The sequence below is a fragment of the Falco peregrinus genome, chromosome 13, assembly GCF_023634155.1.
Source record: "Falco peregrinus isolate bFalPer1 chromosome 13, bFalPer1.pri, whole genome shotgun sequence".
NCBI lineage: Eukaryota > Metazoa > Chordata > Aves > Falconiformes > Falconidae > Falco > Falco peregrinus.
Genome location: NC_073733.1, coordinates 5,537,454 through 5,564,364, shown reverse-complemented (window position 1 = coordinate 5,564,364; position 26,911 = coordinate 5,537,454). Strand labels below are relative to the sequence as shown.

Here is a 26,911-nt window from a genome sequence, read left to right as displayed (position 1 = left end):
CGGCGCGCCTTGGCGGGCCGGCGGGACTACAGCTCCCGGGGCGCCCCGCGGCGCGGCCGTGTTGTGTCTCCGTGTCGGGGCGAGGAGGAGGATGGTGACAGCGGGAGGATGGAGTCAGGTGAGGGGCGGCGGCGTGAGGCCGCGACCGGGGAGAGGGGCGAGCGGGGGCTGCGGGCCCGGCCGTTGCGGCGGTCGGCGAGGGGGGGGGCGGCCGGCGCGCCTCAGGGGCCGCCAGCGGGGCCGCGGCGCCGCGGGAGGCGGCCGCGGGCTGAGGGGCGAGCGGGGGCCGGTGCCTTCCGCCGTGAGGGGTTCGCCTGGCGGGAGGGACGGGGCCCCGCGGGCTCCCCCGGCGCAGAGAGGGGACTTCTGGCGGGGGGCGGCGGGGTGGGGGCGGCCGGGGGGCGCCGCCAGCCCCGGGGTGGCGGGTGGGGGCTGCGTGGCGCTGTGAGGGGGCTGGGGCCGGGGCTCCGCCGGCGGGGGGAGGGGGGCCCTTTCCCGGGGGCTGCCATGGCGCACAGCAGCGGGGGCGGGCGGGGGGAGCCCGGGGACCCCCGGTTCCCTCCCCTGGGCTCTGCGGGATGGGGGTCTGCAGCCCCTGGGCTCAGCCGGGCAGCCTGCCCCCAGTGCGGCGAGTCTCCCGGCGGAGGGGGCACAGCACCCTGCAGGCAGCTCTTTCGCTTCTTTGTTTTTTCTACTTTTTTTTCTGCAGGCAGGTAGGCTGAGAGAAGTTTATGGTGTTTTTTAGCTGGTGCCCGCGCTGACATGCGGGGGTTTATCCTCAGAGCTTGGTAGCACCGGCCCTGGGTGCTCGAATCAGGGGGGTGTAGCTCAGCTCCACTTCTGGTTGCTGTAATGTCGATTTTTACATGAAATGGTGGTTTTGTATATTTACCTGCTGATTACTCATTCTTTATGCTGTATATATACATGTGCAGTTACTCGAAGAGTAAAAGATAATTGTGTTTACGTTCACTTTAAATTTCTGCTTTTTTTTAGCTTATTCCTAAAGGTTCTTAACTAAAAGGAATTATTTTACATTAGGTTTTACAATTGAAGGCCCGTTTCTCTCATCCCAAAACCCCAGCTTTAATCATCTAAAAAAATGAATGAACTGTCATCTTTTAGTAGCATTAATTATCATTTGTTATTTGACACTGAACAGATGTAGCATTGGATAATAACATTAACACACCACTTTTTCCCCAAAGTGTTTACAATCTCCACGTAGGAAAGTAAAACCCAGCCTTGCTAACACTTTTCACATGCTCCCCATTAAGCACGAGGCCGTAATCGCTCTGAGTGGCGGTATTTGCACATTTAAGATCAAGCAAGTGCACGTATGCTGTGATGTCTGAATTGGTTTTTTTCCTTTCCTCATTTCCTTGAATCAAATCTTACTCTCGCTGCAGTCATCCTGAACTTCAGTCAGGCTGAGTGGCTTCAGTCAGGCTGCCTGTAATCGGCGTGTCAGCCATGTTATTTTCTCTTGGCAGTCACTGAGGATCAAAATAAGAACCAGCCAAGACGTTGGGTATTTCACTGTCGGAACATCTTGTTAAAAGGAAAACAGTAAATGCAGCTGGCAGCGCTGTTCAGAAGACCCAAAGACTAACCGCAGCTAGTTCAGTCTAAGAACTCAAGAGTTGAGCATAAAAGAGCAAAGGGCTAAAATGGAGTTTGAATTTTTTGTATTCCTGTTCAGTTTTATCTAGGTATGAAAACCAGATCACTATTTTGTCAGACTACTTAGAAGAATTTCCAGAAACGCACGAGCCAGTGTGGATTCTAGGAAGGCAACACCACCTAAACACAGGTATCTTTAGAATAAAAATGATCTATAAATTCTGTAGAGCGTTCATATATTCGCATGCAGCAGCAGCTTCCGATTTCCTTAGGTTCTCTAAACGTCTCACGAGAGAGGTTTATATTTCTCCATCAGCAAGAAACCAACTACAGGCAGTAGTATTCTCATCCTACAATGAAACGAGAAGTTCACCAATGTACTTTGTACCGTAATTCATGCAACAGCTTGTAGTTGTAGCAAAGGCTGGTCAAGTATGAGGCTTCTCAACATCAAATGACTCAGAAATAGATAAATAAATAGTGGGGGGGGGAATTTTTTGGTTCAGTAATACCAATGTTATTTTCCCTTATGGGATGCTGTCTGCAGCCTGTTATTCACAACTAAAATGGTATTTCCAGAGAAGAAGAAGAAGAAATTCCATCTACAGCACATACTATATTTTGATGAAAATAAATATATGACCTAGAAGTCATAGCAGTGATGTATTCATATATCGTATAAAAATGAGATTTCAAAAATTAGTTTTGTTCCGTGGGGAGAAGACAAGGGCATCTTCCCGTGTTACATGTCAAAAGCAGCAGCCACCAGTGCAGGCATGGTGTTCAGGACAGCCGAGGGTACTGCACGCAGCCTTGATCACTCAAGGATCCCTTGAAAAGCCCAGCCAGTCTGATGGCTCAGAGAAAATGCAGCAAATAAGATTCCTAGGACTTCTTCAGAGCCTTTGGGAGAATTCTGTACATACATGAATTTCAAAAAACAAAAAAAGATATATTAGTATTAGTAACCTTTTCTTAAAATGACTTTGTGTTGGGTTTGGAGGTAATGTATAGTTCCATCTTGGTTTGCATGCAGAAATTCTTTACCTTTCTTAACTTGCTTTACCAGTTCTTTCCTGAGGACATAGTTCTCCCTAGTTGTTTCATTCAAGCTGGGCATAGCCATTCCAAACATCTTGTAAAACTTCGTTGGCTAATAATTATTTCATCCTTAATAAGTTAACTTAATTAGCAGTCTACAAAACCTCTCTGTGTTTAAACAGCTAAAAATGTTGTAAGTATTAAGGGTCTTACATGTAAAAGCTAATAAGAGTCTTCCATGCACTCTATATGTTGACTGTACAGGGAAAACCAGGATTTTTCACTTTTAGAAGTCCGTTTTAATAATTTCTTTCCTTCTAAAAATATTCCAGACAAATCCAAGTTATTGTTGGATATAAGTGCTCGTCTCTGGTTTACATATAGAAGAAAGTTTTCACCAATTGGTGAGTATGCAGCAGACCAGCTGCCTTGTTATAAATTAAATAGCAGGATTAGTGATGTTATCATGGACTGGAAAATGATCTTTCCAGTATTAGAACATTTTGAGCATCATTTTAACTGTTTATGCAAACAAAATATTAAAGCTAATAAAAACTGTGTTGAATTATACCTGCACATAATCAGGTCTTCATATTTGTAGAGCAAAGTTAGTAAGTGAATTTAGGTTGGCAGTATGGAAAGAAAAGGTCTTGCTCAGTGTGTTTTATCCCTAAGGCAGTTGTTAGAGATTTTAACTTTGACATTTTCTCTGTGGTGCTCCACTGTTTTAAAGCCCATATTCATTGTAATGAACTTTTTTAACAGGAGGCACTGGTCCTTCGTCTGACGCTGGCTGGGGCTGTATGCTGCGATGTGGGCAGATGATGCTGGCCCAAGCACTGATCTGCAGACATTTAGGAAGAGGTGAGTATTGTTGCTGAGTGAACTTTTGTGTGGTTTGGAGACAGTTCAATTTTTGTTGTAGTTTTCCATAAAAGCTCAAAGCCTAAATTTATTAATGAACCTTTTTTATGCCCTGATAGAAGGTACTAGTGAATTACTGTTGTGTGACAGGGTGAAATCATGCCAGCCTTAAGCAGAGAAACAGAAATAGAGGGAGGACAAGTAGGGAATCCTACTGTCGTTATTCTATAAATCTTTTTGAGGAATACCCATGTTGACATCAAGGGAAAACCTGGGTCTGAGTTCTTACCGTTCTCTTCATTGCTTACGTAGCCACCAAATGTTTGCACACAGTGACTGTGCGAGTAGGGACATGGTATAGACATCATACAAAGTGCTTCACAGACCACTCACCGGCCACCAGCCTGAGGTCCAAACCCCACAGCAGAACCCATTAGTGCAAGCTCTTAAGCCTCACACCCCAGGACGACAGGTAAGTATCAGAGGTCTGGTCGGTGTGGAGCTGCAGTATCAATTAAAGTCTTACGGTCAGGTCTGTAATCCTTGTGCTGTTGTGCTGTGGTTTCTATGGCAGCACGCTTTGTGGTTTCGTCTACTCGGATAACAGAATCCACAGAACAGAGCTGCAAAGATTTAACTGGAGGAGTAGGCAAACAAATTACCTGAGAAGAACTAGCCTATGAACTTGTAGTATGTAGCTGCTTTATAATATCAGCCCCGTATGTACGTGCTTCTCTGTCAGCGGATGCAGGGTAACTACCTTACATTAGAAGCAAGAGCATACATGGCAACGCTGCATTTTGGATTGTGCTGGGGGAGAGGGCCAGCCTTGTGTTTGGACTTTGCTTTATGGATCTTCCGTCATTATCTTACAAATGCCTACCGATCTAAGACAATCTAAGCAGAGCATATAGATTTAAACAATCTTGGAAGCTCACACAGAGCAGTAGCTATCAGTTCTCAGCAGTGATCATTCAGCATGTATTTGCACTTGACTCTTTTATTTCATTTTCTCAGTTTTCACAGTCTAGCCTGCAGTGATAAAGGACAGCTTGACAATGACAAGCTGTGACTTAGAGGAACTCTAAACGAAATGTAAATATTAGAGATTAATTGTACATTAGTCTTTTAGCATCTCATTGTATTGCTTTCACCTGTCTAGAATGGAAACCTTTTTTTTAATCTTTGTAACTCTTTCTTTTTTTGTTTGCTTGTTTGTTTTGTTTTGTAAGATTGGCAATGGGAAAAACACAAAAAACAACCAGAAGAATATCATAGAATCTTACGGTGCTTTCTAGATAGAAAAGATTGCTGTTATTCCATCCACCAAATGGGTAAGAACAGACATCAACTTTTTTTTTCTACTGAAACTCCTACAGCGTTGAAACTTTCTAATGTAAAATTTTGAATTAATGTATTTCATATTCAATATGAAGACAATGTATACATTTACATGTAATTAAAAATGCATGCAAATGGGTACAAAGTATAATAGTTCAGAAATGTTGTTCACTGAGACCTAAATAAATCTGTATACTAGAATCTGGTTCTTGATGAAGTATGTGAGCTGTGGGTACCAGAGCTGATAGCATAGACAGTTGTGAAGCTTATTGCTGTAATTTGTCATAAAGAACACCAATATTTGTAATCCTTGTAAGAGTTTAGAAACTTTTTGTAAAGGAGCTAGTGGTTGTTAAGATTTGAAGAGCATAGATGGAGAAAATAATTGTTGTTGCTAAATACAGTTTGCAATTGCTCTAGAACGTATGCCAAAATACTAGTAGGTCGTGCTATTTAACATATATTATGACCAGACTCTCTGTGGTCTCTTTTTTTCTGTGTGTTTTCTCATAAAAACAGCGCAGATGGGGGTTGGAGAGGGGAAATCGATTGGAGAATGGTTTGGACCAAATACGGTTGCTCAAGTACTGAAGTAAGTCACATCCCACTGGCTCATTCAGAATGTGCTCCTCTGGGGCAGCCAAGCTCAGAGACCAAGATAATAAGGCCCAAGATAAGAGTTTTAAAGGTCCGTCTCCCTCTCAGCATCAGGAGCATGTGTGCCGTCTGTCTGCAGTTGCAGTGCGGACCATGACGCTGTGGCCTGGTGGGCAGGTACTGGGTCAGGATTAGGCGAGTTCTGCATTTTAATGTGCCAAGAGCCTGGGGAAGACCTGCAAAAAGGTCTCTCCAGCCACGTGTATTCCTTTCCACTAAGTGGCTCGGCTTTGATGGGTCAAGAGTGCCACCACGCAGGTGGTGAACAAGGTGGCCTGAAACATTGAGTGCAGGCGTCCAGGCCAAGGAGGGAACCGAACTGCAAATCCCCACTGTCGGAGCTGCAGCTTTGCCTGAAGGCTGCTGTATAAAACGTGGGCAGCTCATCGTAGTCTAGAAGCCACGCTTAAAAGAGTTGGCTTTGCTCTGTTTCTGAGGGACGGGGCCAAAATCTCAAGTGGAGGCTAAATTCTTTGCAGTCCCGGGACAGACGTGTGTTCTGGAGAGAGAGAGAGAGAGAGAGAGAGAGAGAGAGGAGCTGAAGCATGCCCTGGCCTCCAGCTCTTTTCACTTACAAATTCTCCATGGCTTAGTGCTCTCACACAGGTTTTTCTGGCTTATTTGAGACAGCTGACTCTGCCTGTGCAGTGTAAGGGTGTAGCTCCTTTCCCCAGAGATTTGGATTTCACAGCAGTGGGCAGAAACTTGTGTGCTGTAATGCCTTTCTCCTCACTTTTGGGTGCCAAAAACCTTTAGCTTTTAAATTTAAATTAAAAATTTAGCTTTTAACGCCTTGAGTCTGCTGGCTGCATGTGCACAGAAATCGTTCCGCTGAATTTAGTGGAACTTCTTAAGCCAAAAGCAACGTGCAAAACCGGCGCAGGAGTTTCTTCCTTCTGTGGCTAATGCCAGACACAGTGGTCGGGATCCCATTGTGGAGGCTGCTAAATGCAATACAAAGTAATAAACCTAATGACGTGGTTGAGCTGTTGCTATCACTGCATTTGGCAAAAGGACAAAACTGTTTTCACATGGTACAGTGTGTGTGCTTTTCCTGGTACCACTCAGTATTTATTCTTCTAAAAGTATTAAATATTAAATATTCAAAGAGTTATCTTTTTATTACATGGAGACTTAAAAAAAAAAAAAAAGATGTTTTTCTAAAGAAAAAATTTAATTTTTTAATTCTGGAACCATCTAATTGTCCTGAATGAAAAGCCACGCTCATGGTCCTAATTAGTTTATATTAATTTTTATTACCTTAATGTTTTCTAGGAAGCTTGCTTTATTTGATGAATGGAATTCATTAGCAGTTTATGTATCTATGGACAATACGGTGGTCATTGAAGACATCAGTAAGTGAAACAAAAGTCTTTCCAGGAATTCTTTACCATTTTAGTGAATGTTCAAGGAGAGGAATAGCTCAAACTGACAGCAGATTTGATCGTTTTGGGAAATTTTCCATTTTGGCAGTGTTAGGTTTACGGTTGGACTCAGTGATTTTAAAGGTCTTTTCCAACTTAAACAATTCTACGATTAGTTCTTTGGTTACAGTTTTTGATTTGACTCCACTTTCCTGAATGTATCCAAACACGAACACAATACTTCTGGGCCGTCCCTGCTTGTTCCCAGGGTAAGAAAAGGAATAAAGGAAATGGAGACTCAGCTTTTGGGTGTCTAAAACTTTAGCTAACCCAGAACGACGTAGGTGACCCTTTCTGGTGACCCACTTGCATACCGTGCCAGTCGGGAGAAGATGGGAGTTTGTTCTGTGCTATCTAAAGTCCTGCCCCAGAAATGGAATGAAGCTGCAGTACACAGAAATACAGGGAATTGTTTTTAATACAGTTTGCCATAGAGATGTGCTTTTGTCAGGCAAAAGAGAAAGCAGGGGCAGATCCTAGAGAAACACATGGCCAGGCTTCATTTTTAGCTGTGAGAAAGGTGGGTTTACAAGTGGTATTTAGCCACAGCCTGTTTCGACTTTAGTCCCTACTTCTGCTTGTTTTAAGTTTACATCACGAGAAGTGAAGAGTTCACTGAACAGTTTCTAATGCTGTCATCTCTGCCATTTAATTTCCCAGGGAAAGCCTGACAGAATTAATAATGCTAGTAGGAAATGTAACTTCAGTCTTAAATTTTCATCCCCCACTTGTTTATCTCACGTCTCGCTAATGCGCCAGCACATGCTCTGTCTGCTGGAATTACTTCTACTAAATAGTTACGATTTCCACGCCCTGCTCCTCTTGTCTTAAAACAGGAGCTCCATGAAGACATCTGGCAAAGTAGTGTGATTCGTGATGGAGAGGAAGGTCTGCTCCGTGTCCCTTTGTGCATTCACTGATCCCTGTTTTTATTCCCGCAGAGAAGATGTGTTGGTCCCCTCCCCAGAGCAGCAGCGCGGCCCACAGCAGCGCGCATTTGCACAGAAGCGCTCTTGGCCGAAATAAAAATGCAGCAGGATTCTGCACAGGCTGGAAGCCCCTCTTGCTTATTATACCTCTAAGGCTAGGGATAAATCACATAAATCCAGTATATATTGATGCATTTAAAGTAAGTGGTTTTTTCAGCGAATTGTTTGTTATTGTGCACTAAGTTCAGGTATCTGTGACATCAATAAACAAATCAACTTCCATTTTGTTTTTCTCCCTGTGAACTCCTAGGAATGCTTTAAGATGCCACAGTCTTTGGGAGCATTAGGAGGGAAACCAAATAATGCCTACTATTTCATAGGATTTCTAGGTAAGGAAAAAAGAAACATTCTAAAAATGCCTATGATTTAAAGAGAAAGGAGGGTGGTTTTTTGGAAGGGGAAATGGTAAGCAGTTTAAGAATGAGAATAGAATAGAAGAAGTGAAGAAACACACATCATGTATTTCGGCAACAGTATGGGATCATCCTTACAGGAATGGAAAAATAGCAAAGCTTGACATAAAGATAAGTAATGATACAAGCAAGAAAGGCGCACTAAGGAAAGTCGGTAGCATTTGACAAGTTGCAAATGTCACTAGTGCTAAAATACCGGATTTTTCCTAATCATTAATACTTCCTAATGAAGGGTGTCTTGTTTGATTCATCAAAAGTGCTTCATCATTTTCTTAAATTATTTTCTCATACTTCAAACTTCTGATAGCAGTTTTTCACCTTCTTCCATGTCTTCCTTTATTAATTAAAGGAATAGTTAGCACTAGATTCAGTCTTTCAGATTTCACCTGTTTGCTCCATACTTATTTTGTTCTTCCTTTTGTAAAACCTGAGCTGTTTTAGTCAGTTGACTTCATTCCAATTTCTGAATGAATGCCTAGTGGGATTACAGATTGCATTTCTGGTCATCCTGTACTTTTTGATCTGTGGAATGTTAGGGATTACAACAGCTGAGATTTTTTTAAAATATATTGGACCTTACATAGAAAAAAAATCTACAGTAATAGGTCACAATATAAAATTACACTAAATACCCTAGTATAGTGGGGAACTATTGTGTCTAAATAACTGTTTTTCTTAAAGACTCTCTAGCTAGAAAGTCTAGCTGGGGACTGTGATGATCCTTTAATTTCTGTTTTACAAGTCTAGATGGAACAAGTTCTTATTAAAGTCTCTTGCTTATTAACAAGATATGGATTTTACCCGTACAGGCAACGAGCTGATCTATTTGGATCCTCACACCACTCAAAGCTTTGTAGATTCAGAAGAAAACGGCACAGTCGATGACCAGAGCTTCCACTGCCAGCAAGCCCCACACAGAATGAAGATCATGAATTTGGACCCTTCAGTAGCTTTAGTAGGTGTTGGGAAATCATAGATGCATGTACTTTATTTCGGGGTAATACCTCTGTATATCGGTAAGGCCAGTAATGCTTTTCGTTGAGCAGAATCGAGATCACAGGGCAGTCTTCAGTGATCTAAAATGCAACACGTGGTAGTTTGTACATTAACTGCGTAGGGCAGATTAATCTTGGGTCAAGCTAATTGTTTGCTTTAGCGAGCAGCATTTACCTTTTGCAAGAAGTATTTTGAGAGTCAAAGCAAGGCACTGAATCAGGTTTCCTTATTTTATTCCATCACTGCCATATAAGCACGGCTGCTCTGGACCAGCTACTTACCTGAGCTTAACTTACTTTATATAACTTACAATTCTTTAAATGGCATTACTTGTAAAGTCATCCAGTGTAAGTCACAGGAATACCATGGCAGCTGAAGAAATAAATGTGATCCCATGCCAGTACCCTTTGGTTGGGTGACGGGTGAGCTGGAGACATGTTTCTAAAGCTTTAAACTATGCATAAAGATACCGCAGCATCCTTCGCTCATTGACCTGTTGTGATTAATACTACTACTGTCTTGTGTTTCTTCTTTAGGGCTTCTTTTGCAAAGAAGAATGTGATTTTGATAACTGGTGTAGTCTTGTGCAAAAGGTAATGATACTATCTTTATTTGCTCTGTATGAAATAATGCTTTTTTTTTTTTTAATTAAAAAAAAGAAACTCCTATCACATCTTTCTCTGCATGCAAATTAAATGAGCCATAGAGAAGAATGCACTAATGCAGCAGGGTAAGCCAGTACTACTGAATTGCTAATTGGAGCTTGTTCAGCATTTTGACAGCCATCAACCCCGCTGCTTGGAAAGTGAGTCTAAATATACACCCTCCAGAATTTTTTCTTTTTTTAGCACTGCTATGTCAGTGGCTGAAACTTACCCTCATTTACTGAGAAATAAATGTTAAAAGTAAGTTTTAACTGCCGTATTGTAGCAATTTATTTATTTATTTGCTTCCTGATCCATTTTTATTGTTTTATACATTATTATGTGTTCTAATTATGACTGTTAGTCTGTGGTACCACAAAAGGCCTGATTCTGTAAGTGCTGAATCCCTCCGGCTCCTGCTGAACTGCCTTTTGACACACAAAGGCGCTTGCTGCCACAGAAAAAGGACTTTAGGCAGTTTCTCCATGTAGTTGGTGTACTAAGCAGCAGCAGTATGGACGTGGAGTAACACCAGTCCCTAAAAGCAGTTATTAAAGAAAAAAAAAAAAAAGGCTAAGGAAAGCAGTTTGTAAATAACTGAAATGCAGGTTATGATGCAGCATACCTGATGGAAGAGGAGTGGAATTTGGCTTCAGTAATAACTTATCTTTCCTGATCAAAACATTAGGTTTTTTAGAGCTGACAGATCTTTTGTTCCCGTTGATCAACAGGAAACGTGAACACAGAGAGGTCCATGCAAGAAATTTGCATTTAAAAGGTGGAAAATACTGTATGTTCTTGGTGTCAAAATTACAGATGAGTGTAGGTCAAAGTTAATTATAACGCAGTGATAACTTGTAGGACAGCTCGAGATCTGTCTTCCTGGTGTGTTTTCAGCTAGGACAGCGTTACAGAGATCGGTGAAGCAGTGATTCTTAATGGCAGGTACTGGAAACAACAGGTTTCACTGTATGTCTGCATAAAGTCTTTGGTTTTTGATAAACATACGTAAATAAAAATGATTTTAATTAAGCAGGCATTTTTTGTGTTTGAAGGTTGTCTTGAAGCCTCTTTTAAAATGCAAGTCTTCTGTCCTCAGGAGATTCTAAAGCAGCAAAGCCTACGGATGTTTGAGCTGGTCCAGAAGCATCCGCCACACTGGCCTCCTTTCATACCTCCAACGAAGCCAGAAGTGACAACTACAGGAGCAGGTGTGGTACCCGCTGAACGCTCTGTCGTGCAGGGGGATGGTCCTCGGTAACAAATAGAAGAACGATCACAGGTGGAACAAGCGAGTGTCAACCAGTCGCCACGTGATTAAATGCCTTATTCTTACAGAGTAGCAGACAGCTACCCAGACAGGCCACGTACAGTTGCTAACACACACACACACACATATATATATATGTGTGTGTGTGTATATATATTAAAAAAATTATTAATATTTTTACATCTTAAAAAAATACTTTGAAGGACACATTCCAGAAGAGTGGGTATTTTCGGTTTGTTTTCTGAAGTAAACAAAGTCATGCATGGCTTCAGATTCTAAATTGTTTAATTTTTAATTTTTTTTTCAGAACTCATCGAATCTACCGACAAGCTATTTGAATTGGAAGAAGAATTTGAAATCCTGAGTGTATGAAGGAAACTGTGGTGACCCTTCTGAGCACTGAACATCCTGCTAATATTATTGCATTGACTTAAACAGCCATCTTAGCCCCAAAGTGCCTGAAATTACCGATAACAGAGCACAAAAACCTAGTAGCATCCAAAACTCCAACCGTGACAGTTCCTTCTGTCCAAGAGCTTCCCCACATGGAAAGGCAGTCAGAGACCGTACAAGCAAAGGCCTGTAAAGGGCGCCTCTCTTTAATGTGCGTCTTTCCCGAAGACAAATGGACCTTTGAGATTAAGGCAAAACTAAGTCTTACCAGTGGGCTGTATGTTTGGAGAAAGGGATAATGCAAAATGGCTATTTCTTGCTCTCACGTAATGCAATAGTTTAGTTCTTAAAGCAACAGTCTTCAGTTAAGGAGGATGTTTACTTCTGTTCCCTCCTGTGGGCTGCATCGTAGAAAAAAAATACATTGTCTTGTTTAAAAGATCGACTGGATCAGAAGAAAATTGTTTCCTTGTTAAATATTTTAACATGTATTTGAGCAACCACACTTTATTACAAAAATGTTTCTGTAAAAGGAACTATGTCTAATGTATACGTTTTGCAATAGCCTTCCTGTTTCTGGGAAACCTCGAGAGGAACAGGAGACTCAAATAGTCGATATAGATCACAACCACTGTTACGATATATTTCACCTTGACCTTAAAATTCAAATCATTAAAATTTAGCTCCACAAAAAACATCAGCCTAAATGAGTCAAAGGTGGTTTAACTGTACCTTATTTATTTTTTAAAAAGATTTACACAAGTGTCTCTGTTACAGCACTTTATCTGTGCATCTAATAAATTTCTTAAGCTTTTCATAGGTTGTATGCTGCTATATTTTGTTAATTTGTTTGTGTGAACTAAATATAAACCAGGTTATCTTAAAACATAATATATAGGCATATGCAAATTGCTTAATTGTTGGGTTTTGACTTGTTGCCTTTTGAAATCTGTTTTGGTAAAAGTGCCTTAATTCTACAGGTTTATCAGAACAGCCTGTGAGGTTTTGTTTCTAAGGCGGAGTATCTCTTTAGCAGCCATAAGAAAACCAGCTCAGAATAATTAAAGGCAAAGATCTTTGAATCCATTATAAAGTTCCTTTTTACTATCAGACAGTCCCCGTTATGGTTTTTTTTTGTCATGATAGTGTAATGCACATGAATCGCAGTTTCATCTTCACCAATAAATGAGAACGTAGAGAAATTGTGAATGCTGTCTCCTCTCACTTGCACGTCCCCATCAGGCCAGGGTGCTTCCCAAGAAAATAGTTAACCAGATCGTATTTCATCTTGTTTGCTTTCAAAGTTTATTACAGTTTGGAACCTATACACGTCGAAAAAAAATACAATTTTCTTCCCCTTTCCATGGATTAGCGGCGTGGTTGGTTGTTTTTAAATTGAAGTGTTACTTCTTCACTGTCCATGTAACAGCAATTATAGCCCTTTCCTCCCCATAGACAACAATGAAGTCCTGGCTCTGAAATGATCCATCTTGAGCAGTAACTGCCAAACCCCCCCCCCCCCCAAAAAACCACCACCCTAAAAACCCACATCCCCAAAAGGAAGCACCTAGATTATTGTATTATTTTTATTTTTTTAAATATATCAGTGGGGTACAGTATACTTGTTCCCCATGTAGCTGTCAGGTAAATGCTCTCCAGCGAGGATGCCCTGGCCCTGCAGCCCTCGTGAGGAAGCACTCTGGGCGCAGGCAGACGGATTTCTGAGACCAGGGCCCCGGAAGGGTGGCGGGGGGGGTGCCACCCCTGCCCCACGCACCGGGGGCTGCTGTGGGGGGCGGCTGGGCGGGGGGAGCTTGGCTGTGGAGCCAGGCTACCACAGCAGAAGCGGTTCCCTTAAAATGCGTAAGGCGCTGATCCTGGAAAACTAATTGTATTTGGATGTGCCCGTGTTCCAAAATCAAACTGAGTCCCTGTAGCTACAACCTGATCGACCCCCTTTTTATAGCACCGTGGGAGCCCGACAGCTGAAAAACTCGTTTGCCAGCTGTTTGCACAAATCTTCACAAAGTACGGGCTTCACTGTGGGCACGCAGCGCTCTAAGGGGTGCTGGCGTAACCCAAGATGTAGCTACAACAGGTTCCTCTGTGCTGGGACAGCTAAGAAGTAGGCTGGCTACTCTGCGCAGCGGGATTGCCACCCAGCAGCGTTACAGTGCCCTAAGGATACTGGCAAAATAAACCCCAAGCAGTTGCTGATCTTTCACAATTAGGAGTAAGTTAAATGAAACACTTAAATTGTTCTTCACAAATTCCCTGCTCATCTCCAGTGTGGTTCAACTCAGAACATCCACAGCGGTCTGACCCCGGTCTAGGAAGGCAATATTACATTACGCATGTAAATAATCATACAGATAAAAATATTATCTGCTTAGAAGTAAGCATGTTCTTAAAAGAACTATTTTGCTGGACAGAGCTAGAGCCTAGAACCTAGTAAAGAAATAACACTAAAACAATGTCTCAGTCTTGCATTAATAATAATTTTCTGAACAATTCTGTCTTTAAGATTTTTAAGCCAAGGGGTATTTGCAAGGCACTTCTTCCAAATGTCCTGGGATGTCAACACCTAAGGATTTCATATGCTTCACTCTAGGGAGGTCGATGATAATAACTTTAGCCCAACTAAATGACTTCCTTTTATATATATATATATATATATATATTAGCATACCTTTTTTCATGGCTTTCCCTCAAAATATACAAGGATAATACAATTAGTGGCACTTTAATTATGCCCTAAAGGAAAGCATGACTGGTTAACAGTGCATACACTGGAAATACCGTTCCTTAAACTCGTGGGAGTAATGCCCAGGGGAAGAAGTGTACTACACATCGTGACTGGAGTGAAAAATGCACATCCCATAACTGCTGGCTTCTGTGTTTGCACAAGCTTGCGTGCTGCCTAGTGAAACCTCTGCTTTTCAACTACGCACAGCTCGGAGAATTACAAGTGTGCCAAGGCTACCTCAGAAAGGAAACGTACGTTCTGAGTAACGAAACGTTCCTGGTGGCTGCTCATCACCTGCCTGCCAGAAGATAAGCACAGGCCTTCAAGTCGACATTTTACCTGCAATATATTTCAGTAGAAAGCTATGAAAAACGCTAGAGGTGGTTTGAACTCATCTTCACATCAAAAATTGAATTTTTCTCCGGGGTAGCTCTTTAAAGCTAACCGTGGATGAAAGTTTGGATTAGAATTGATTACCTGTCACTGGAGGAAAGAACGTCCCATCTGTTTAATAAGCAAAGCGAACCAAATTAATCTTTGAGTCTTCCTAAGGAAGGCAGTTATCAACCATTAATACTTAAGTGTTCCTACGTCACCTACACTACACTGATAAACTTTAGCTAGCTCTGTATTTCATGTGAGAACGAGTCTTCATTCCCTTATGCTAGACCAAATACTGTTTGCAAAGACACTGGTAAAGCTTAACTTGTGAAAAGTCTCTCCTGTTGTGTGTGCCATGGCCAGAGGAGCGGCGTAATGTCAGACACCCGTTACTCTTCGGTCTGAATAAGGAACTTGCAGAGACTTTCTGAGGTAGCCATAAATGAGGGGAAAAAGCCCCCACTGAAGTAAAAGCATAGCACCGTGTTCCATAAAAAAAAGGGGTCTCAGAGCACCGGTGTCTCCCTCCTCTGTGCGCAGTCAAACTCCCGGACTTGACACTCAATTTTTGTCGAATTTTGGCTGCCTCAATTCACCCACACACCAAGCAGGTTTATGAACTCATCCTTCTTCACAACAGCGACGTCTAGCCTTAGGTAACAAAGACTGTTACTGTGACTGCGTTTTTGTTCCTACAGGTTCTTCATGCACACTTGGCAGCGGCTGACCCTCGTTCGAAGCTGTCCTGCTTTCAGAGTTTCTGAGGGAGGAGCACTGACAAACTGCTGCGACTGCTCAACCGTCGTCAGCCAGAAGCTGTATTTGTTTGCGAAGTAATGGCAGGTGCCCCGAGCGCCGTTGCATTCAATGAATGGAGTAGCGCGGAAATCCTCCAGGCAGGACCCAGGCGAGACCAGGGACTGCCCGCCACCTTCTGCACCGGCCGCGGTATGCTGAAATAAAGATGGCAGGTTCAATGAGTCCAGAGGAACAGAACGGGAGGTGAACAGGGGACTCCTCCAGTTCCGTTGTTAAAAGGAGTAAAACGGGCCACCAAAATTATGTGCTGGCTACTTCTTATCTTATTATTTTTATTACATGTTACATTTTATTTATTTTATATATATATATAAATATTTATTATATATATAATATAAATTTATTCTATTATATATAAGTATCTGTCTTCTGAGCCAGAGCTACAGGCGAAGCAGCACAGGAACATCCTCAGGCTGAATACGCAGGTCTGGTATAACAGAAAACCAGCTCCTCACTTGCAAGCTGGGAAAACTTGGTAACTTCATATGCTGGCTTCAGATTTTTCTAACAATCTTATACTAATGAGCTTCTAGGAGAGTGCAACAGAAAATGCTTTTTCCACTGGGAGAGGAGATTAAGACAACCCAGTCGTTTAATTAGTGTTTTCCACATTTAAAGGTTTGAAGAACAAAGTATCTGTTTTATATATTGTATGTAGCAATACAGAACTACTGCGTCAATGCTACCGCTGAGCGCCAGCAGCAGGGGCGAGGTGGCCAGCTAAATGGGAACGGACTCGGGAAGCCCACAGCGGGCCAGCTGATAAAGCACCAGTGCGCTGGGGTGAAAAGCGACAGGGCTCCAGTTCCCTGTAAGCAACTCACAGAACACAGTCCCAGGCATCTAATCAGAGAGGAGATCCAGAAGCGTTTAAAGCTGCATTTGCATTAGCAATAGCATCCTTACCATAAGGAAGGAGTATCCTATCCATAGGCTGCGCCAGCCGAGGGGACACTGTGGGATGGTGATGTCCTGGCTGTGCACAGCCACCGCCTGGGAAGGTGCTTCACACACTGAGCAACGACTGATGTACTGCGGGATCTGAGCGCTGTCCACGGGCATCATGGGGATAGGGGCAGTGGTGGAGAGCCAGTAGGACTTGTCGTTTCGGCTGGCGTAGTAGCACACTTCATTGATGTTGCAGTAAATAAAAGGCATGGTACTGAAGCGAGGCAAACATGAGCCAGCAAAACCTGTAAAAATCGGAGAAGTGGTTACATCAAGCATCTGCCAGTCGCTCCAGCTCATACACACCAGGCACGAGTGGTGGAGGATGGCACAAGTGACCCTGCTCCCAGCACAGATTCTGGACAGGCAGCCTTCTGTCACCTCTACTACAACACCAGCGGTACCAACGAAGAATGCTCATTTGAAATGGGATTTGGGCCTACATCGTTCATGCCCGAGGGAATTCGTCAACTCACCGAGATCCTGGTTGTGTGACTTTTCCTGCCCCTCCACATACAATAAGCTGTAGCCATCCCAGAGCTTATTCATTCCTATGGGACAAGGCGGGATTTGGTCCGACTGACTGTGCTTCACTAAAGTGTATCCAACACCCACGCTCCGACCAGGCATTCCCGGCAAACCAAGCGAGCCCGGCTTTCCAGCAACACCTAGAAGACAGAAAAGGAGTCACTATTACCAACACTCAGTGTGGACACCAGCTGGCTCTATACCCAGTTCTGGCATTGCTGTCATTGTCTTTGCATCGGCCTTGTACAATGATGTCCTGGTTTCAGCGGGGACAGGGTTAATTTTCTTCTTAGTAGCCGGTGCAGGGCTGTGTTTTGGATTTGGCGCGAGAACAGTGTTGACAGCACAGTGATGGTTTTAGTTGTTGCTGGGTTTGTTTACACTAGATCAAGGACCCTTTGGTTCCTTGTGCCCTGCCAGCCAGAGGGCTGCGGGGGCACAGGGAATTGGGAGGGGACACAGCCAGGACAGGTGACCCAAGCTAGCCAAAGAGGTATTCCATACCGTATGGCGTCACGCTGAGTATATAAACCGGGGGAAGAAGGAGGAAGGGGGGACACTTGGCATGATGGCGTTTGTCTTCCCGAGTAGCCGTTACGCGTGATGGAGCCCGGCTGCCCTGGGGATGGCTGAGCCCCCGCCTGCCCGTGGGAAGTGGGGAACGAACACCTTGCTTTGCTTTGCTTTGCTTGTGTGCGTGCCTTCTGCTTTACCTGTTAAATTGCTTTTATCTCAACCCTTGAGTTTTACATTCCTTTCCGATCCTCCTCCCCATCCCTCTGGGTGGCAGGGAGTGAGCAAAACTTTTTTAAAATTGGAAAAAGATTGTTGTTACACTGCTTAAATTCTGTAAACTTTTGTTCCAAAATTTGGGGTCTTACGTCAGCACTCAATATTTTCAGCTTCTATGCCACAAAAGGGATCAATCTCTACAACTTCTTTAAGCAGATAAATCCCACAGGGATATTCACGCAAGCAGCTGCGTGGGGCTGGGTTGCCGGCCGGGGTTAAACCACGACAAACAAGGCGCCCAAGCTCTGACCGTGGTTATAGAAATGACCACTTGCCAGTTCCAGAGGCAGTCATTTCACAGTGCCACACCCCCATCTCCTAACTCACGCAATTTTCTTTCTTTGCCCAACAACTCTGGTGCCAACCTGTTAGAACATATCTCACAGTACAGTAATTCTGAGGATCTCAAAGCACCAACCAAAGGCTAGTAAATTATTTCTTGCTATAGCTCTCTACATGGTGATATTCCTTTGACACGAAAGGCCAAAAGTTCTACAACAAATCTGTGGCAGAATCCAGACCTTCTCTCTCTCACTCTGCATTTCCTCTGCTATCCAGCCCTCACAGCTGTGTTCACTGTGAACACTGTGTTGCTCTTTTAGATCTTCAAGACAAGTCCCACATCCACCAAACATGAAAACCAAAAGATGTTCAGAACTGTACCCAGGGAAACACCAGCAGTGATACACAACAATGACATGTGACATAACCTTCCTCGCTGAAGGTTCAATTTACTTCCTTGCAGATACAAGACACAAGACCATGTCCATCCCCTGGTCTTCCTAAGGTGGCTGGGTGTTGGGGAGGGTCTCTGCAGGACCTGTAGGTAAATGGAATTCTACCGATTGCTTCTTACTGATCTGTGCTCCCCAAATCATAACATTACCTTCAAATCCCTGTGGTCCTGGGGCACCCAAAGGCCCTGGATCCCCAACTATGCCAGGTGATCCAGGCAAACCATCACGTCCTTTCAAACCAGATCTTCCTGGCAGACCTTTTGCACCTGAAATGAAATACAATTATTATTATTATTTTAATCATCATTATTTCCTCATACTAAAGCCTTCACTCCTGCAATCATATTCCAGAAGAGAAATACGTTGTCAGCAGCCACGCTGAGAACTCACTCTTCAACAGCTGTGGCTGCAACCAACTAACTCCGCACAAGGACTCCACACGACCTGACTGTCTGTTAAAGGATCAAGAGGTGGAGCTGAACGTTATACAAGGCTTAAAATGCAGCACTGAGATCTGGGATAAGCTACAGATTTAAGTCTGAAGCCACATCCCATACTAAGACTCAGGTTCCCATTTGATGTGGAAGTCTGTGAGCTCTTCTCATGTCTGTCTGAGATTCCTGCACTGTGAAAACAAGAATCCTCTGGTATAACGGCCCAGCTGTTGTAAGCTGAAGAAAGTTGAGCTACCTTGCTGAAATTTTGCTTAAGACTTGAAGTCACATCTTTTGCTTGATTTCACCCTTTTTTCAAACCAGAAAATTGGCCTTGATGTTCAGCCTAAATATGTAAAATTTGAGCCACTGACTTGAACTAAACTCACTTTTCCCCTCCTCCCTCCGATATCTGATGGTGAGCATCTGACGGACAAATTTTTAAAAAGTCCCAGGGCAGCGAAGGGGGCTCAAAATACAAAGGCTTAGAATTCAGTGGGATATAAGAGGAGGTGCCTGGTCTTGGGGACCTTTAGAATCCATTCAGGACTGTCCTGACCCCAAACCAGAAAGGTCTGGCATGGATTGGATAAATCAACAATAAAATAAGTGTTCAGGATGTTACGAGTTAAAGTATTACAAAACAGTGTAAAGAGACAGAAGGTGTTATGCAACTGCACAGGACCAGATACCGAGCAGCTGAGCAGTAATGTGGAAGGTAAACATTAGTGTAAAGAAACATGTGACTGGGAAACAGACGGGTGTATATTTGCACAACTTTTGTAAAGGTCAGGTATTAGAAAGAGTATAAACAGGGGTAATCTCCCAATGAACTTCCCAGTGCTCTGCAGCGCCTGTTACCCCAGTGCCTGACCAGTATTAATCAAGGCTCGCTCAGCTTTTATTCCCTGCACATTTACTCACGTTAGGAACTGTCAACGGGGAGCCAGGAACTAACGCAGCTCTGCTCGCTGCGGTGGGATTCAGGATAGCATCCAGGGGGAAGGACCGGTGCTAAGTGATGCTCCTGCTCTAGGAGTTTTCGTGAATAAAAGGGAATACTAACACCTAAAAATCACCTAACGGCAGCGCTGGGAAAGGAATCACGGGGACGTGCTGGGCCTAGGAGAGCCAGCTGGTACAGGACCCACTGAAGCTGCTTTCCCAAACAATATGAACCGCAGTGGTGCTGGCTGAAGTTCCCAGCGCTTCTCCAGCTACAGTATCTCATCGACAATTCCAGTCTCAGTGGTGAATCATTTTCATGACCATTCCACCTGCTATACCAAAGCTGGTACCATATCAGCTACATCACAGGCTGCTGCACCTAATTCTGGAAATCTAATTTAAAAACACTGCAAAAGTGCATGAAGAGAATTCATCAAATACGTTCTAGTAATAATAAAACACGATATTGGTATCCATCTTGCTGGAATTATTTCCTTTATTAGAAAAAACATGTAAACCTTCCTAATGCATTTGAGAAAGCAGTGTTGTTCTTCCAGAAGGCCACTCAGTGATCCGAGCGTACTTTTTACCTGGTTTTCCAGCTGGGCCCTGGAATCCAGGCTCTCCATCAAAGCCGGGGACACCATCAATTCCTGGCAGACCAGGCAGGCCTGCAGGGGCTGTGACTTCTTCTGGCTGTGGGGTTATACCGGGAGCCCCTTGTCGGCCAGGGAGACCTGCACATGGTGCAAATGGAAGGGTAAGTTACCCACAAAAAGTTTACGGTTTTGATGATAATACTGACACAAAGGAGAGGTACACTAAATTAAGACTGCCTTAGTACATCAGCACTGGCTGTCTTTGTAAGAAGTGGTACATCAAGCTCTTTCTAAGTTATTTCAATCTCTAAGAAACTAAAGAGTCCCTCAAATAAGCCCAGGAAGGGAGCTCTGAAATTTCCCCCCTGCCCAAACCACGTGCAATAAAGTATTACAGCTTTTCAATTCCTCCAGCACTCACCTCGACGGCCCATTTCACCTTTCAGCCCAGGGTAACCAGGATCCCCCACTGGCCCATCTTTACCTGGCATCCCCATAAGGCCAGGCTCACCTCTTATACCTGCAAAGACACACAGCTGAAGACCTCAGGGGCTAAGCATAGGGTCCTGATGGTGACCCACACCTGGGACACTGAGAAACACACCGATGGCAGCAATGGCAACAGCATTTCAGCTCTGAGATGGAGGGGACCGCAACCCTTAAGGAACTCTGTGCCATTCTGACATTCAGACTGGCTGCAGAACCTCAAGACAAGAACTCCCACGGCTACATAATTACATTTTATTGAAAGTTTTCTTCCCCTTCCCTGGGTAACCCAGGGAAGGTGTTTGAGGAGTACACATTTTTCTGTGTGGAATCCACCTCTATGCACAGCATAGAGAGATGGGGATATGCCAGCCTACAAAGACAGCAAACAGCTCTTCAACTGGCAGCACTTCTCCATCCTTTCCTGGCTTCTGAGCTGTGTGGTTTGTTTGAAACCTTGCTACTGGAGTTCTTGTTTGCAGCTGCCCTCTAGTCTCCTTTGGCACAGACCAAAGAGAGAGCAACCTTCTCCCTGCCTTAGCCCAGAACAAGATCTCTTCATTCCTACAGTCCTCTTAGCCTCTTGTGGAGGCCTAAATCCACCACACTATGCCTCTGAGCATACACCATAGGTGGGATGAAACAGTGTCTGCAGCCTTCGCCTTTACAGCATATGCAAGTGGGCAACGGTAGTCAACCAGCAGAGCACCACTGCATGTGGACATCACCCACTCAGAAAAAAAAACAGAAAGAGAAAAAAGTCATTAGGGACACACTGAAGAGCACCTGGAGCTGGCCTCACTTTGCTGCTTTTGGAGTCAGTAGATAAAACCTGCGTGGGCCAAGGGGGAAGATGTAGGCAACAAACTCAGCTGTGCTTACACCTGAGTGAGGTCACACTAACCACACATAGCTGTTCATACTGTCCGGGTGACAGTGGCCAAACCACACCTAGATCCTTTCAAGGCAAGATTACCTTTGAATCCAGATGCTCCAGGGAGTCCGATTGGACCAGTGGGTCCCACATCACCCTTAATGCCTCGCAAGCCAAGAACACCAGGGAAACCTGGATTGCCTGTGTCACCTTGGTCAGAAGCTGGGCCAGGGGGCCCTCGTGGGCCTGGAGGACCTGGAAGACCTAGAGACAACAGCGGTAATTAGCACAGTCTGCTCCTGGGGCAAAGTAGACGCTGGGGCTATCCCCAGTGTGTCTTTCTAGAGGCCAGTCATCATTTGGGTGTCTGTATTTCCAGGGGTGTCCTCCTCCTGAAGGAAAAGAACCAGACCCCACCTGCTTATATCCACTTAGGTCTCATAAGCTTTTAAATCCTTTTAACCACGGTAATTTAGCTTCAAACTGTGGGCCTGAGCACAGCCCTTGCCCCACTTGCTGGCTAGCCTGGTGACCCGGGCATTCCCTAGGGGAATGAGAGCACTGGCTTCAGATCCTTGGCCAGGGAATTGCCTAGACTCTCAGCCTCTCCGACAAGGCTGTGAGACACTGAACGGGTACCAACGCTGTTGCGACAAATCTTTCACACTACACTTACTGTCGACCCTATGGCAAGTGCCTGTAGGTAGCAGTGGAGCTTTGCTGTCTCCCAGCTCACACAGCATACTTCTAAACTTCACACAGAGCCTATCATTACAGCTGTGGAAGCCACATACCAAAACGGAGCTGGTGTCCCAATTAAGACACACTACACTCGATTTAAGTACCCACCTCAGTGCCCAAGTCTGTCTTCAGTACTATAACAGGTGAATGGGACTAGAGAGCTTTAATAACAGGCTGAATCAAATCAGGATTCATTAGTAGGAATTGAAAACAGATCTCCTCTTTCTCGATCCCTGATCTAAACCCCAGGTTGTTAAATGTCAGTACTCATCCAAGTCATTTCCCTTCTGAGCTCTTCAAAGGGAGCACATAAAGAAACAGAAATCCCCTTAGCTAGGCCACTCTCCTTAAGAGGCCTCGCTTCATACCTGAGCTCCCATCAGCTCCTGGATGGCCAGCATCCCCAGGTCTCCCACGTATATCAGAAGGAAGAGAAGCTCCAGGTGTTCCTGGCAAGCCAGGCAGTCCCACAGGACCAGGGGGACCTAGAAGAAGAGATACAAAATGAGAGAGTGTACCCAAAGTTCTTCAGTGATCTTCACAGAAATGTCTGTGAAAGACCAGGACAGAAGCAGTGGCTGAATAGCGTTTATATTGAGAAGAACAGAAAGACATCGCACTACATGAGGGGAAAAAATACATATTCTGCTGCTTAGGAGATGTATAGACACTGTAGCAACTGTGTAGCCAACTGTTTTTCAAATATATAGCCACATCACAGATTTAACATTTACCTGTCAAATTACTAACCACCTTTGTGGCTTCAGTTCTCTTTGGTAACTGCTGACCATGCGGCCCACTAACCTGAGCTGCAATACATCCTGCTGGGCTTCCAGAACATCAATATTTACCCATGTCTCCAGCTGAGCCTTTTGGTCCAGGGAATCCTAGAGCTCCTCTACCCAAGCCTGGAGACCCTTCTTCACCCTTTGGACCTGGGAGGCCTGCAGGGCCTTTAAGTCCAGCTTCACTTAGACCTAATCAAATGTGATTAACAAAGATTAAGAGAGCCTATTCACACAAATAGCAGTTAAATTATTACACAAACAGTTGTAATAAAAACCCAGCCATTTACTACTCTCTGCTGTTTTCAGTAGAGCAACAGAAAGAGATCTGGTGCCTCATGTGCTACGCTGCTTGTGCAGAGTGAATTTAAACCATCTGCAAGGTGCTGAGAGAGGAACATATGACTGTTTTAGTCTTTCCACAAGCTCTTGCACAAGGGTATGAACATAGCGCTCCTGTAACAGGATTTGCCTGACAGCCCGTATGCTGTGTCTCTCAAGAACACACAACATAGACTCAACTTTCTGGTCTTTAAATAATCTAGTGGGCTTCACACTCCGACACGGAGAGGTCAGTTCGCACAGACTACTGCAGAAGACACACTGAGGCACAAGTGGTGCAGGGCAGAGGCTCCAGGAAAAGCTGCCGGGAGATGTTCAGCATGTCACTCTGGTAAAAGTAAATACTAAGCAGCTTGCTCAGATGAAAAACTGTGGAGGATCTATATGCTGTAAATCATTACCTTCTAACAGAGAACGTTTCAAACAAGTATTGTTTGAATTGTACACATGAAGACTTGTGTTGTCCTATTTCATGCATAAAATGTCTGCCACAGATTTTAAGCGCTCCTTTACCTGATGACTGTAACTAAACAAGTCTCTCTGGTAAGGTCTTTCTCCACCGCTCTGCATTTAGTAAAACAGTTTGCAGAACAGAACCACATTCCGTTTCATATGGTTAAAAACATGAAAAAATCCAGAACAAGCTTCCCAAAAGCAGAATCCAGAACCTAATCAAATAAATCAGCTTCTGATTTAATGATTCTAATGCCTTTCTTGAGCTCCATATAATGGAGGGATATGAGCAGTAAGGAAACATGTCATCGCTAAGCCTAACTCAAAGCAAGCCTTTGGTGTTGCCCTGCTGAAATCAAACATCCATTAGAAATGGAAGAGTTTTGATTTTATTCCATCAGCTTTCCAGCAGTGACACAGTCCTTCAGGAATTCAAGGAGAACCATCACCAGAAAAGCCTCTTCAGCTCCACAGGCTGCATCCTATTCTTACTAGCATTTAAGAAGAATTTATTCATACACATTCAGTATCCTGTGGTTTTTATGTGGGTTATAATTGAATCCAGAACTGGGTGAAACAGTGGGATTTTGTGGGAAACACTGCTCTCATGATAGACCAGTGTATGCATTTCCCCAGCTGTGATACTTCTACTACAAGTTTCCTTTACCTGGTGTTCCAGGAGATCCTTTTGTGCCTGGCAAGCCATTCAGACCATTTAAACCCGGAAATCCATGAAATCCTGGAGACATTGGAAACACGTATGTGAGCAAATAAGCAAATAATCCAGTTAGGTGGAAATGCACAAGATGTTTCATGGAGACTACAACGTGCCCCAGAAACCTGACACACAGGGGGACACAGTATGAAAAATCTTCCTTCACACAGGCCCCCCTTCATGGAAATTCTTCCCACTGCTCTCACCACTTTTACCCTCAGTGAACACCCATCAGTGAACCAAATCAAGTGAGAGCCTCTCCCTTTCCAACCACTCCTCTGCTCATTTCTAGCAGCTGGTGCCTGCGCTAACATTGCCAAGAAATGAGCTGATTTCCCACGCACAGCTGGCCCACACATAAGAGTGCTGCCTGCCTGCTGTGATGTACTTGGCTGAAACACTGGTTTTCTGACCCAATTTCTCCTCCCATGTGCAGGCTCCACATATACCTTTAGGTCCTGCTGTTCCACGAGCTCCAGGGAATCCAACAGATCCTGGCTGCCCTGGAGGTCCTGGTGGTCCAGGGGTTCCTCTCAGCCCAGCATTTCCAGGGATTCCTAAAAACAAGCAGAAAAATGTTCCTGTACTACACTGGGCTGGAACAGCTCATGGCTCCACCTTACAGCTTCTCCTCCTGCACTTAACTTGTAAGAATAAACTACTATTTAGATAAAGCAAAACCAGATCCAAATCTCTCCTCACTACCACTACTAGCATAGCATTTATCAAACTACTTATTTGGTAGCTTTTTTTTTTTTTTAAATCATAGCAATGACATTCTTCATCATCCATCAAGGGACACACTAGAACCGTTCACATACTGAATAACTAATTAAATTGTTTTCCAAATAAAATATTCCAATAACAACTTTCACTGTTTTCCCACCTTTAATCTTGATAACAGCTTGAGAATCTACCTGCTAGTTGCAACACGACCCAAAGACACTAGTAGCCATCCTTCTGGGTAGGTTTGGCTCTACAGAAGGAAAGGACAGAAATGTTGCAATGGAAGATTGTAGAGCAGTCTTGGCCACAAGCAGCTGCAAAGAAGCTGCTACTGCTTGTATCTAACTGAGGTCTTCCCTGTTTGTTAAAGGAATTCCTTTAGATTGTGCAGGATTCACCACAGGGTTGGTCCACAGGGTCAGTCACAAGAGGACAAGGTAACACCTTACACTAGTGTCAAAGAAAATTCCCATCTTCTTGTCAACCCTCTTGTTTAAGCCTCAGCTGAGACGGGCCATCGAGGGCTAAGGGAACAACAAGGTGAGGCTGTTCCACAGTCACACCATGAACTGCAGAACTTGGATGCCTAGTCCAGTACCTGCTGGTCCTTCTTGGCCAAGATCTCCTGGGCCTCCTTTGAGTCCATTTACTCCAGTGTTTCCTGCGTAGCCTGGTTCACCCTTGAATCCATCTCGCCCCCTCTCTCCTGAAAGGATGAAAACATACCACGTGCTAGAGCGCAAGTCAAACTGGAGGAAGGCATGAAGGGAATAAGAAACATGTTATGTTGAGGCTGTAGCACTTGTGTCTGCTTAGACATGTTCTGGGTCCTGGCCTGGACTCCCTGGATGCCAAATACCAGTGCAAGTTCACAAGCTCCTCCGCAAGAAGTGAAGTGGGACCCAGCGTTAGAATCGGTCTGTTCTCAAACATGTTCATTATCATCCGGATTTGTGTCCTGCCTGGATTAAAGACTCCTCAAACCTCACTTCCAGGACAGGGCTAAAGTATTCAACTTTATAGGTTACAAAAATACCCAAACTGGGCAAAGCCATCCTGCTTAATCTCTAGAATTTTGTGTTCTTGAAGTCAGCAGTCAAGGGCTGCTTCACCTGGGAATCCCGGGTCCCCTCGCTCTCCTTTTGGTCCAGCAATGCCAGGAATGCCAACAGACTCTCCCTGGTCACCTGGAAAAGAAAGGC

The 26,911-nt window shown here is 44.1% G+C and overlaps 2 protein-coding genes across 2 annotated transcripts in view; one reads left to right on the top strand and one right to left on the bottom strand.

The window, feature by feature from the left end:
• The first annotated feature begins 19 nt into the window (after positions 1–19).
• On the top strand, positions 20–12,472 carry ATG4A (autophagy related 4A cysteine peptidase). Its single transcript, XM_055818147.1, has 13 exons — positions 20–118; positions 1,703–1,813; positions 2,997–3,068; positions 3,430–3,528; positions 4,761–4,862; positions 5,389–5,461; positions 6,802–6,881; positions 7,892–8,079; positions 8,190–8,268; positions 9,162–9,307; positions 9,885–9,941; positions 11,092–11,203; positions 11,570–12,472. The coding sequence occupies exons 1-13, from the start codon at positions 109–111 to the stop codon at positions 11,632–11,634; spliced, it is 1,194 nt and encodes a 397-aa protein (XP_055674122.1). The 5' UTR covers positions 20–108; the 3' UTR covers positions 11,635–12,472.
• Positions 12,473–14,319: 1,847 nt separating this feature from the next.
• The window catches only part of COL4A6 (collagen type IV alpha 6 chain), a 139,473-nt gene continuing 126,881 nt past the window's right edge, over positions 14,320–26,911 (bottom strand). Inside the window, exons 33-45 of the mRNA XM_055818145.1 lie at positions 26,822–26,896; positions 26,308–26,415; positions 25,433–25,540; positions 24,936–25,007; positions 23,540–23,665; positions 23,057–23,173; positions 22,050–22,211; positions 21,009–21,107; positions 20,579–20,725; positions 18,756–18,872; positions 17,026–17,217; positions 16,508–16,794; positions 14,320–15,735 (exon numbers count right to left, since the gene is read on the bottom strand). Of these exons, the coding sequence (XP_055674120.1) occupies positions 15,475–15,735; positions 16,508–16,794; positions 17,026–17,217; positions 18,756–18,872; positions 20,579–20,725; positions 21,009–21,107; positions 22,050–22,211; positions 23,057–23,173; positions 23,540–23,665; positions 24,936–25,007; positions 25,433–25,540; positions 26,308–26,415; positions 26,822–26,896 (1,871 nt within the window). The 3' untranslated portion in view covers positions 14,320–15,474. The remainder of the gene's footprint in view (positions 15,736–16,507; positions 16,795–17,025; positions 17,218–18,755; positions 18,873–20,578; positions 20,726–21,008; positions 21,108–22,049; positions 22,212–23,056; positions 23,174–23,539; positions 23,666–24,935; positions 25,008–25,432; positions 25,541–26,307; positions 26,416–26,821; positions 26,897–26,911) is intronic.